The sequence below is a fragment of the Lutra lutra genome, chromosome 15 (genome assembly GCF_902655055.1).
Source record: "Lutra lutra chromosome 15, mLutLut1.2, whole genome shotgun sequence".
Classification (NCBI taxonomy): domain Eukaryota; kingdom Metazoa; phylum Chordata; class Mammalia; order Carnivora; family Mustelidae; genus Lutra; species Lutra lutra.
The window spans coordinates 30,679,390-30,692,774 of record NC_062292.1 but is presented as its reverse complement, the minus strand read 5'-3'; the positions used below and the strand labels follow the sequence as shown (position 1 = coordinate 30,692,774).

Sequence of the window (13,385 nt, the reverse complement as noted above, 5' to 3'; positions counted from 1 at the left end):
GACAGCTTCCCAGCTGATGAGCACACTGGGGCCAGGAGGGGGCCGTGAGGTAGGTGATCCTCTGGACCTGGCCCAATGTTTTCCTTTACAGCAACCTGCAACTTCTGACCCTCGAACAATGCAGGGTTAGGGGTGCTGACTACCCACCTCGCCCCTGCCTCTAAAGTCTGAGTGTAACCTTCGATTCCCCCAAAACCTACTAGTAGTTACTGCTGACTAGAGGCTGTGCCAATAACATCAAGTCAATCAGCACACATTTTGAATGCTCTCTGTATGATGTCCCAAATTCTTTTAATAAAGTAGAGAAAATATTAAGCAAATCATTAGGAAGAGAAAATGTGGGGACACCTGGGTGGCTCAGTTGTTAAGCATCTGCCTTTGGCTCAGGTCATGATCCCAGGGTTCTGGGATCAAGCCCCACATTGGGCTCCCTGCTCAGCGGGAAGCCGCTTCTCCCTCTTCCACTCCCCCTGCTTACATTCCCTCTCTCGCTGTGTCTCTGTCAAATAAAAAAATGAAATCTTTAAAAAAAATTTTTTTTAAAGGAAGAGAAAATGCGTTTACAGGAGTGCACTGTGTTCATCGAGAAAAACCTGTGTACAAGGAGACCCACATCATTCAAACCCACACTGTTTAAGGGCCAAGTGTATGGTGCTTTCCTGCATTCCATCTGTTGTTCAACTGCAGCTGGTCAGAAGTGTGGGTGTCCCAGAGACACCACTTGAGCAGACGTGGGGAGCAGGGGACCTGGGGACTCACAGGATCTGCCAGCTCTGTGTGTGGTCGGTGAGAGAGCTGAACCAGTCACCCCGCGGCAATCAGATTGCCTGGGGCTAGAACAGAACAGCAAGAGACGAAGCCGTAGCCAGGACTCAAACCCCGTACAATCAGACTCCAAAGACAGCACTGGACTCTCATCAAAGTATAAACCTTAACATCTGTCAATTTCCCATCTGAAAATGGAGTGGTATATAATTCAGGAAGGTTTCACCTTCCAAAGGAACTTACAAGACCAGAAAGAACAATTTCATCAGCTGGACTGTTGGCCAACACGGTTACGCCCCGATGGATGCCGGGGCCACTATGGCAGCCAGAAGCTCACATGACAGCAGAGGACGGAACGACAGGAAGAGAATTCGGGACCCACAATGAGCACCTGAAGCACATCTGAAACGTGGAGCCTTTTCTAGACCCATCGTGGCTCTGAAGCTTACAAACAACTTTAAGTACGAGTTAAATGCAGGTACAGGGACATGAAGCTGGTATAAACCCTTGAAAACCCATCCTCCACCTTCAGATACAGTGAAAGGACTCTGGTTCTTTTTCCTGCAAGCTTGACAGAAATTACAGGACATCAATGCTGATAATACTTGTATGATCACGAGCATACATTCTGAGTTTTCTGCCAACCAGACTACCTTCTGAGCATCAACAGAGAGAAAAACCTCATTAAATCTAGCCAGTAATGCTATGTTTTTTTACTCCAGCTTACAAGGAAGCTTCCTAAGGTTTTATTTCAACTGATGAGCCAAAAAGCGATTTCCTAAACTTAATCTTCCATTACTAGGCTGTATGTAAATCCCATGGTTTTCCAATGCTGAGAGTTCTGAGAGCGTCTCCTCACCTGGCCGGTTGGTGGCCGCCAGGATGAAAACCTGCTGCCGAGCTTCCAGACCATCCATCTCGGTAAGTAGCTGATTCACCACCCGGACACTTGCTCCCGTCTAAAAATAAATAAATACAGCTCCATCAGTTTCCGATAAAAAGAAAAACACATCACCATGTTTTTGCACATGAAATGGGGTATTTGCAAACTTGAATGAAAGCTTTTGTCAAGAGGTAACAGTAATCACTTTCTGAGAGGTGCTGTGCAAAACACATTCCCATCAGGAACTCCCCCAAGTCCTGTTATCCCCTGTTCTAGAAGGAGGAAGCTGAGGCTCAGAGAGGCCGCCTGTCCAGGCCTCTCAGCGAAACACAGGCAAGCCTGGCCGACCCGAGTCTCCTGCCTCCGAGTTAGTCAAAGACCTGCTGGCTGCAATGGATTTCCTGTGGGTCATGTATACACTCAGCGCAAAGGGATCCCCTAGGATGTGAGATGCTCCAGATCCTTGGGCTGGGGCATGGAGGCTTTAACTCTTTTCCTGAAAGCCAACAGCACAAAGCAGATCTACTCTGAGGCAACATCCAAGAGAAAGATCTGGGGAGGTGGTGGACAGAGGGTTAACTCACTTGGACACAGAAATGTACTAAATGCACAAGGGAGATGAGAAAAGTGGGGTGTCTGTTCACGCATCTGTGCGTGTCTGTGCCTCTATGTGTATGTCTGTGTGTCGTATCTGTGCATGCATTTGTGACTGTGTCTGTGTCTCTGTCTCTCTGTGTGTCTGTGCGTCTGTCATGACTGCCCTTCTTCAACACAAAGTCCATGGGCAGAGGTGGTCATGAGTTTACAGGCGGATTTCTCCAGAAAGTAGCTGGTGCACATTACCACCCCCTGGAGACACAACACCAACATCTCAGAGGATGAAGATAATTATAATCCAGATGCAAAACAGTCCAGCTGCACGGATTAACAATAAACCCTGTCCCACCTCAACAAGACGAAACTCTCAGAATCTGCAGGAATAGGATGACAGGTTTTACTATATTAAAATTATAACCTTGTACATAATAAGCAAATTAAAGGTAAGTAAAAAGACTGGGGAGAAAAGCACCAACACACATAACTGGACAATGGACTCATTTCTGGAGCACACAAAAACTCCTATAAATCAGAACAAAATTTTAAGAGCAAAAAGGTCAACATATCTGATCAGGCATATTATAGAAGATGAAATACACATTCACTGAAGACAATCAATCTTACTGACAAGCGTGGACATGACTACTAAGATTTAATATCATGTTTTGCCAAAAAAAATTGACAAAAATTGTTTAGATGGGTGTTACCCATTGCTGACAAAGGCACAGGAGATGGTTATTTTCACAAAGTGTTGGCGGGTACGCGTAACTGGCAGTTTTTGTGAAGGATAATTCAGTGTTAGCTTTCAGAACATAATACACACACATCTACGCTGAGATCCCACTTCTGAAACTTCCCCATGTGCACAGAAATATGTGATGATAATGTTACTTCAGTTCTGTTTGTAAGAGAACAACTGGAAACAGTATGATTTAAGAAATACTTGTTTCCAGACTGTGGAATATTTATGCAATCGTTAAAAAATTAAGTTATTAAGTACATGGGAAAATTGTCAAGATGAATGGCCATGTTTGTGTAAAAAAACAAGTCTAGGGGCGCCTGGGTGGCTCAGTGGGTTAAAGCCTCTGCCTTTGGCTCAGGTCATGATCTCAGGGTCCTGGGATCGAGCCCCACATCAGGCTCTCTACTCAGCAGGGAACCTGCCTCCCCTTCTCTCTGCCTGCCTCTCTGCCTACTTGTGATCTCTCTCTATTTCTGTCAAATAAGTAAATAAAATCTTAAAAAAAAAAAAGTCTAAGTCATACATGTTTTTAAGTTTACAGAGAAAGTTTTAGAATGACAAATACCACACATGAAAGGGCTGGTAGCAGTAACCTCCAAGGAGAGTAACCGGGAGAAAAATGAGAAGACTCTCTATCTCTAAGCACTTGTATTTATTTGAATTTTCTCACAAGTACATGTTCATGTATAACCTGTATAATAACAGAATACATTCAAATTTAACATATTTTCAGAATCCCCCTCATTTGAAGATGTCAAAAAAGCAGAACACGTGTACTGGAACATGGAAACGTGTGTCCGTACACACCCAAGAGAGCAAGAGAAGCGAGATGTCAGGAGTGAGGTTCCCGGGCTGCAGACCTCTCCGAGGCAGGCGGCAGAGTGGATGCATCTCCGTCAACCCCCGCAAATTAGATTCCCAGCCAATGACAGACAGCTGAAAACCCATGAAAGGGGCTCCTGACAAATGAAGGGTGTATGTGGAGCCACAGAAGAATTAAAAAGGAGTCAGACCTAGAGTGTACCATGCCCCAACCAGCAGGACAGAAAGGGCAGTGCTTTGCTCTGGATCCCACATGGGATTTAGAATGTCACAGCAGGCAGGGCAACTCCTGGCCACCCACATCGCCATCAGAGACAAGACTATGGAAGGATTTTCTGGGACTCTTGGATGAGGAAACAATCTCCCTATGACATGAATCACTCAGACATTAGTCAAGTTTTGTTCTTGGGCCTCTGGAAGGTTTCTGGAGTTTGTGAGCAAAGTGAGTTATTTAGTAACTGTTTTTACAACCTTAGGGGTATGCACAGAACAACTATCTGAAGATAACTGAACAACTATCTAAAGATAAATCACAAAGGAAATAAAATCACCTGCTTAGTCATCTGCCAGGAATGTCCTTATCAGATAGTCTCCACTACCTGTTTCAGGCTGTCTGTTGCTTACAAGAGGCTTCGCTCTGCTGGGGACTTTAAGACAAGCATCCCTATGACAAGAGCACTTCCAGGCACTCACTGTACTGAAATTTCTACCAATCAGCCCGGGGATGCAGGGGGAGTCTGAGGTAGACAAGGAGCAGGGCTGAGTCAAAGCTCAGCCCTATTTCAAGGGAATCTTAAATTATACTTTCTCCGTCTCCAGAACCCATTTCCCTGAAGAAAGTCACCATCATGAGGCGGGCTCTTGGAAGCCACATCATTCCCGTTCCCAACCACTTGCCTGCCTGAACCAGACCAGTTTAAGCAAAATCATGTAGAGACAAAAATGGACACAGACGCCAAGAAAAACCAACTGTCACCCCGGGGGCCTTCACTTTGAATTACTAGGTTTCTTCACTGCAAGAATCTTAGTGTTCTTAGGGAGTGACTTTGTCAGAACTCACAAAAGGTTTAGGGCTTTACACCTACCTCCCGGTCTGACCTCCGAGGGCAGAGGGCATCTACTTCATCAAAGAAGATGACGCAGGGAGCGGAGCTCCTGGCTCGCTGGAACACCTGGCGGACGGCACGCTCGCTCTCACCGACGTACTGACACAGCAGAAACAACACAGAGACCAGTCAACTTTGGGGTTGGGGCCAAATCATGGTAAAACTAGTTCTAAATGGCGGTTAGATATCAGAGTCCAAAAAGCATGAGGTGGGAATCACATGCAACTGTGGATAGGTACCCATTTCTTTCTTTCTTTTTTTTTTTAGGTACCCATTTCTGATGCATAAAAATAGCCAATATGTGGGTCAACTTAAAAAAACTAGCTTTTGTTCACGTTTACAAATTTCCTCATTTGCAAAACAAAGGCAAAGTGAGTGTAAGGTCTCTAGGTCACAATTAATCCCGTAATTCTGTTGTATTTTAGAACGGATCTTGGATCTTCTAAACTTCATCGCGTATGATACCCAGCCGTAACTCTCACGAATTCAGCAGGATTCTAACTGCCATCTGCTGCTCTGCCGTGTTTCCCACACGGTCATGTTGCTGATGGGAGAGCTATATCGTCACATGGCTTCAGAGATGGCTAGGTGAGCCAGCGAGGCCTCCAACAGCTTTGTGGGACATACAGTATGTTAAAGTCTAAATCAGGGGTGTCTAACTGGCTCCTTCGGAGAAGTGTGCGACTCTCAATTTTGGAGCCATGAGTTCAAGCCCCACATTGGGTGTAGAGATGACTTAAAGAAATAAAAACTTAAAAAAGAAATCTAAATCAAGGGGTGCCTGGGTGGCTTAGTCGTTGAGCGTCTGCCTTCAGCTCGGGTCATGATCCCAGGGTCCTAGGATCGAGCCCCATATCAGGCTCCCTGCTTGGCAAGCCCTCTCCTACTCCCCCTGCTTGTGTTCCCTCTCTCTGTCAAATAAGTAAATAAAATCTTAAAAAAAAATCTAAATCAAAATATAAAATAATAAGATCAGTCAAGAAATACAGGCTTCTCCCTCTCCTACTCCCCCTGCTTGTGTTGCCTCTCTGTCAAATAAGTAAATAAAATATTAAAAAAAAAAAAAATCTAGGGGTGCCTGGCTGGCTCAGTGGGTTAAGCCTCACCTTCAGCTCAGGTCATGATCCAGAGTCCTGGGATCGAGCCCCACTTTGGGCTCTCTGCTCAGCAGGGAGCCTGCTTCCCTCTCTCTCTCTGCCTGCCTCTCTGCCTACTTGTGATCTCTGTCAAATAAACAAACAAAATCTTAAAAAAATATATTTAAAAAAACTAAATCAAAATAAAAAAGATCAGTCGAGGAATACAGCAATTCACAAGCAGCTATTACATTAGGACTAATCCATACAGAAAGTCACATGTGAGAATACAATGTCACTGCTGGTGAAGCATTAGAAATTCTTCTTGTAAAATTTCGAACTGGTTGACTAAGAAGAGCAGGTTTTGGGGCACCTGGGTGGCTTAGTCATTAGGCATCTGCCTTCAGCTCGAGTCATGATCCCAGGGTCCTGAGATGGAGCCCTACATTGGGCTCTCTGCTCAGTGAGGAGCCTGCTTCCCACTCTCTGCCTGCCTCTCTGCTATTTGTGATCTCTCTCTCTCTGTCAGATAAATAAATAAATAAATAAATAAATTTTTAAGAATAAATAAATAAAATTAAATAAAAAGAAAGAAAAGTAGGTTTTTCATAATACAATGCCTAAAACAATCTGAAAACCGTATCATGCAGGCACACGGTACATCACAACCATGATGAAGGCTCCTGTGAGCAGAACTGTCCTTCCCTCACGGCTGCCCTGTCCTTTCTTGGTACTTCTGCTCATTGTGCTCCTCCCGCCTGCACTGTCTCACAGCCTGCCACCAGTTCTCCCAACTGTCTGCCGATTCCTCTAACTCATAGTGTCTCTACTACTGTGACCTGCAGCTCGTCCACCTTCACCGCGTCATGGTGGATGTCCTCGGAAAGCCTGCGTCACTTTCACATTCGCCTGGATCATCACACCCTGAGCCCTGTACAAATACAGTGGACTGGTTCGGGGTCCTAAAGAATCTAAATTTTTCAACCTTGAAAATCTGGCTTTTGCAAACACAATTACTGAAAGTATTTGCCCTAAAGTCACTAATGATCTTCTAGTTGCCAAATCCAAGGTCCTACCTACTTCCAGTTCCTGGTACTCGGTCTGGTTATACCAACGAGGTTAAAGTTAGCCTCCCCCCGGTTTTTAGGCTTAAAAAGTCCTGGGCATCCTCCCCTTCGAGAGACCAGCCTGCTTTGCCAGTTTTTCCTTCCTTGCCCCAGTGCCACCAGGGGCCCCGGTGAATGCACCCCCTCCGCTGGCAGACCAGGGTTTCAGGGGCCACCCCAAATCTCAGAGCTCCAGACTCATATCTGCATATCTGTTGGATGTCTCCAGACCCCTTGTTCCTGAAATTCCCCAGAGCAAATGCATTTTCCAACCCTGAAAAGTCGATCTTCAACAGCCCACCTCATCTCTGCCCATCACTCCATACTCTGCCACAGACCTCTTCCTACACCTCTCCCTAGAGAACAAGTCAGATCACAGTGAGATGACCTTTCGCACTCCTCAGAGCTGACCCCGCCGGACCCCCTTCACAGCCAGGGGAGGTGTAACTCAGCAACAACCGCCTTGGGAAAAAAGCAGGCAAAACTTTCTATTTTTGAAAGTGCACACACTCTAGAAGAGATAGCAATTCTCCTCTGAGTACATACCCTTGGGACAAACAGCTCGCAAATGTATGAAAAGATATGTGTATATAATGTTCAATCTAAACATCCATCACTGATTTTTTAAAAGTGTGGTTATATTCAATCAGTGGAATACCACACATAAGACTAATGAACTCGAAGTAAACATATCAACAAAAATAATATCTGTGATAGAATGATTTAGATGATATATTTATTTGGTCACTAAGATATATCTAATCTTCACCCATAGTTTCTGAGAAACGTCAGAACTACAAAAGTGAAAGGACGTCTTGCTAATCAAGGTGAATTTGGACCCCACCTGAGGGCAAGGCTGGCTGCCAGGAGGGCAGGGTGGTCAGAGGAATGGAATTTTCAGTCCTCCTCACCCCCACATCCCCATACAGGACAGGGCTGGAGAATGAATCAGCCAATGGTCAGTGACTCAGCGAATTATGGCTATGTAATCACACCTCCATAAAAACCCAAGAGGACAGTTTTTCTGTCCTTCTATGCCAGGGAACCAGCTTGCTACCGTGTGGCCCGGAGCCAGGCATCAAGCCCCGTAAGACTCCTGTTTGGGACTTTGCCCCATATATCTCTTCTTATCCTTTATCAACTCCTTCAGTAAACACAAGTGTTTTTCTGAGTTCTGTGAGCTCGTCTAGCAAATCAACAGCAACTAAGGAGGAGGCTGTGTGCAGTGGAGAGTGGGGGACCCTCCTGTGGAACTGAGCTCTAGCCTCTGGAGTCCAAAGCTGTGTCCCAGCAGACTGTGCCAGAACTGAGCTGAACTGAGTCATGCGTGTTCTTAGATACCCTGCTGGTGTCTGAAATTGCTCGATGTTTTTGAGGGGGAATCCCCTCCTCACCGGAATTGGGACCAGAAACGCTAAAAGAATGATAAAAATGTTCAACAAAAATAACAATAAAATCAAGTTACAGGGGTGCCTAGGTGGCTCAGTCATTAAGCGTCTGACTTAGGCTCAGGTCATGATCCCAGGGTTCTGGGATCAAGCCCCGATTCAGGCTCCCTGTTCGGTGGGAAAGCTGCTTCTCACTCTCCCAAATCCCCCTGCTTGGGTTCCCTCTCTAGCTGTGTCTCTCTCTGTCAAATAAATTTTAAAAATCTTAAAAAAAAAAAAGTTACAAAAAACCCACGTACCACTTATGTAAAGTGGGTTTTCTTTTGTTTTTCCTTTATTGTTTATAAAAGCATTCCACACACGTAACAAAGTGGGCATTATAGTATATGGAACCCCAAATATGCCCATCACCCCGCTTCACTCATCATCTGCTCCTCCTGTCTTACTCAGCACTGGTCAGGAAAAGCGTACTCTACACTCTGTCACCGAATCCACCCCTTCCTTCCAAGTTATTCTCTAAACATCATCTATCTGGCAAGTGTTCACATTTCCAATTATCCCCTAAACATTCCTGAAACATTTACAATAATACTGAGTATTGCTGAGGGCTAAGTACATATAGAATAAATGTAGAAATTACACAGGATAAATGAACACCAAATTTAAGATTATGGCAAATTCTATGGGAGAGAAAACAGGGTCATGGTTAGGGAAGGTCTGGAGGGGGCTTCAAGCACTGTGGTTTTGTGTGTTTTTTTAAAGTTGGGTGACAAAGGGGCACCTGGGTGGCTCAGTGGGTTAAGCCTCTGCCTTCGGCTCAGGTCATGATCTCAGGATCCTGGGATCGAGCCCCGCATCGGGCTCTCTGCTCAGCGGGGAGCCTGCTTCCCACCCCCCCTGCCTGCCTCTCTGCCTACTTTGTGATCTCTCACTCTCTGTCAAATAAATAAATAAAATCTTAAAAAAAAACAAAAAAAGTTGGGTGACAAATACAAGAAGGATTCATTCCATTACTCTCCATAACTTCTTCTGTGCTTGGGATGCTTTCTAATAAAGTTAACACAACACACACTGAATTTATCGCCTCTGTTGGGTCTCTGCGATTCTGGAGAGGAAATACCAGCTCTAGCAAGGTAGGACAGCCCTTCACTGTCCTTTCTTTTCCAGTCTCATCCCTGATCAATCCTCTCCCTCCAAGGTTCATTTCTAATACCTCTGCCAGAACGCCGAACTGAAGCATAAGGGAAGTAAAGACATATATAGAAAGCCCACAGGGAACACTTAAATATGAATCCTTACTTTAGGAGCAAGGTATCACATACAATAGGAAACACATAAAAACCAGTAGGGGGATAAATGTAAAAAGCCTTTTAATTTTTTTAAAAGATTTAAAATCATCTCTACACCCAATGTGGGGCTCAAACTCCTAAGCCCAAGATCAAGAGTCACATGCTCCACCGACTGAGCCGGCAGGCACCCCAAAAGGCCTTTTAAAATAAACACTACCACTTTCACTTCTTCGTCTGAATACATGACAGAATAGCATTTTTACTTCTCACGGGGATAAAGAAATAATACGGTATTCAAACTCTCTTAAATTTGAGACACTATATAAACTGCTAAATACGGAAAGAAGTTACTATATACTATGGTAATATTTTTCTCCTTAGTACTTTTATTTATTAAAACTTAAGTCATTTGGGGGTGCTGGGGTGGCTCAGTCAGTTGAGTGTCTAACTCTTGATCTTGGCTCATGTCATGATCTTATGGTCATGAGTTCAAGCCTCGTGTTGGGCTCCATGCTGGGTGTGGAGCCTACTTTAAAGAAAAAAACCACCTCAGTCATTTGAGCCACAGGACACTAGAGCAAGGCAAGCAGACCAGGAGTCACGTAACCAAGACTCAAATCTCAGCTCTCCTCCCTCAGCCCTCAGACTTTAGCCAAGGTGCACACTGCCTGAAGACTTCAGTTTCCTTGTTTGGACATCAGGAATCAGAGGAAACAGTAAGTCATCACTCACAGGGTTGCTGAAGAAGAATACAGCTGACCCTTGAACAATCCACAGGCTTAGGGGCACCGACCTCCCCCCCACTGCTGTCGAAAATCCATGTGTAACTTTTGACTCCCCCAAAACTTAACCACCAATAGCCTGCTGACTTTTAGAAGCCTACCAGTCGACAACATAAACAGTCGACTGACACCTACTTTGTATGTTCTGTGTATCACAAGCTGACTTCTTACAATACAGTTACTAGCATCAGAGAAGAAAATATGATGAGGAAAATACATGGCGAGGACCATATTTGCTGAGAAGTCTCTGCATGTTTACGTGGGCCTGCGCAGCTCACACCCAGGCTGCTTGAGGGACGACTGTGTGTGTACAGTGTGTGATGAACACTCGGCAAGGAGCACACCCTTTGAATGTTATTTCCATTTTGCAGGTGGGAACATGGAGGCTCTGAGCTGATGAGACTTAACTGGGAGAGCAGCTACATATATTCGGTACCGTAGAGCAAAGCTAACATCACGCCCGCAGCAGAGATTTTACCCAAATGCCACGTCCATCCCCAGGACTGAGGACATGCCAGCCCGTGACTGGAGGGGCCCCGAGTCTCCCAACCTATACTCACGGCTGACGCCACACGACTTACCATGTTGAGCAATTCAGGTCCCTTGACCGATATAAAGTTCAGTCCGGACTCATTTGCAACAGCCTAGGGAGAGGAAACCAAAGGACACAAGTCAGACAAGTACAGCAGAAAGTGACAGCAATTCGTGACAGAGCAGGGGCTTTTGCAGCTTATGCTGTTTCCCTTCTCTCACAGCCATTTTTTCCTTAATAGATGCAGCTCACATATGGGAAAAGGAGAAATGGGTTAAAAAAAAAAAAAAATCAAGGAATGTTCACCTAAAACTTTCTAAGAATCACTTAGACTGCAAGTTAGATGGAGACGACAGGAACATCTATGTCAGTGTTGTTTCTGTAAACTTGCTCACACATGTACATCTGCACACTTGTAGCCCCAGCCTGGAATCCCAGTAAGACCGTAACCTCCGCATTCAAGCACGTTGTTGCCCAGTGAAAGCAATCATTAGCTCATGACCCCAAATTCAAAAACATCAGTATCAGCCCTGGCCAAAGGCCAGTGTTTCCTGGTTATTTTTTTTTTTTTTTAAAGATTTTATTTATTTATTTGACAGAGATCACAAGTAGGCAGAGATGAAGGCAGAGAGAGAGGAAAGGAAGCAGGCTCCCTGCTGGGCAGAGAGCCCGATGCGGGGCTGGATCCCAGGACCCTGGGATCATGACCTGAGCCGAAGGCAGAGGTTTTAACCCACTGAGCCACCCAGGTGCCCCTCCTGGTTATTTTTAATAATGATTAAACCGCATGGCTCAAAGCCAAAGAGAAGCAGGAAGGAGACACATGTGGTTATACGTGTGGCAGAATCCAACAGCCTTCACCTGAAGGTCACCTGAATGCAGAGGTCACCTGAACCCTGAGCAAATCACCCAGAGCTTCACGAGGACCAGGGAAGGGATCTCCCTCCTCTCCTCTCCTCAGAGCCTGACCTTGGAGTTCCAGATCTAGACCCAACAGACTGCTCGGCATCTCCCTCCTGATTGGACACACATCTCAAATCCATCATTGACAGAGCAAGAACGTGTGGATCTGTCCAACTCCCTCTACACCCCACACTTCCAACTCCAAAAGTTTTTAGCCCCAAACCCTGGGGCCCCCTCTTGACCCTCTGTCTTGTGACATCATCCAATCTGCCTGCAAGTCCTGTCAGCTCTGATGCCAAAATGCAGGAGTCCATCGCTCTCTGCTTCTCCACCACATACCCCCTCACGCAGACCACCGTATCTCCTGTCTGGGTATCCAAACAGAAACCAAACCCAAAAGACTGACCAGTTTCATCTCCCTCTTGCTTTCCTCCCACCCATTCTCACAGCGCCCCCAGCACGTCAGTCGTATCATTTCCCTAGGATTCGCATTCATCTTTGAGTAGTGTGAAACATTAACCACAGCTCACAAGCCTGTAGTTTGGCACAGGACAGCTTCTCCACAGTCCAGACACTGGCTTTCTCTGGATCTCGAACTCACCAAGCCCTTCCCCACGTCGGGGATTCTGCCACTGCTGTTCCCTCTGCCTGGAGGAGCCTTCCCCTTCTGTCCCTGCTGCCTCACATGGCCAGCTGGTCCCTCAGAACACTGCCAACTGAGAGCATCCCCAAACATCACTACCTCAAACAGCCACCTCCTAGCCAATGTATCAGCACATCTGCTGATTTCCAGCCTAACCTTGCTGCATCTCCAGTGTTACTGTATTACCGTTTCCTGCCTGTCTCCCCAGACAGACAGTAAATGCCACCACAGGAAGTGCCTGGTTCGCCTCCAACAGAGGCCGGCACAGAGTAAGGAAGTGGCCAAGTAGGTGCCCAACACACGAACGCACGCGTGCTCTGCCTCGGAGGGAGCACTTGGTCTCTGTCCCAGCTTTCATTCAACATGACACAAACAGGAGAGCCAGGGAGCACATATAACGAGGGCTGATGCCCCTGCATCAGCTTTTCAGCTTCCACCTGCCAGACTACCAAAATTTAACCACAAACACCCCAAGAGTTCCTGAAGTTGTTGGCAATCTTGTCTCCTAGGGGAAGCACAGTGAGCACAGTTTACTTTTTCTTCACAGCCTGAGCCTCCTGCACATGGTCAGGAGCTGTCTGCTTCAGGCCAGAGCTCCAGGCGCTCGTTAATCTCACTCCTCTCTCTGCAGTTTCCTCATCAGCCATCAATGTGCAAGGTGTTGGCTCTGGCAATCCTATGCCTTGACCTTATGCAACTCACATACTTTCTATGCATTAGTGTTCAGAAAAATGGTATTATCTTATTGTGA

General features: G+C 45.9%; 1 protein-coding gene across 7 annotated transcripts in view; it reads right to left on the bottom strand.

Moving 5' to 3' along the window:
• Positions 1 to 13,385, bottom strand: part of NVL (nuclear VCP like) — a 102,173-nt gene that overhangs the window by 50,832 nt on the left and 37,956 nt on the right. For all 7 annotated transcript variants that reach the window (XM_047703797.1, XM_047703802.1, XM_047703801.1 and 4 more), the window contains 3 exons: positions 11,138 to 11,200; positions 4,895 to 5,014; positions 1,625 to 1,724 (listed from right to left, as the gene is read on the bottom strand). In XM_047703797.1, coding sequence (XP_047559753.1) covers positions 1,625 to 1,724; positions 4,895 to 5,014; positions 11,138 to 11,200 — 283 coding nt within the window. The remainder of the gene's footprint in view (positions 1 to 1,624; positions 1,725 to 4,894; positions 5,015 to 11,137; positions 11,201 to 13,385) is intronic.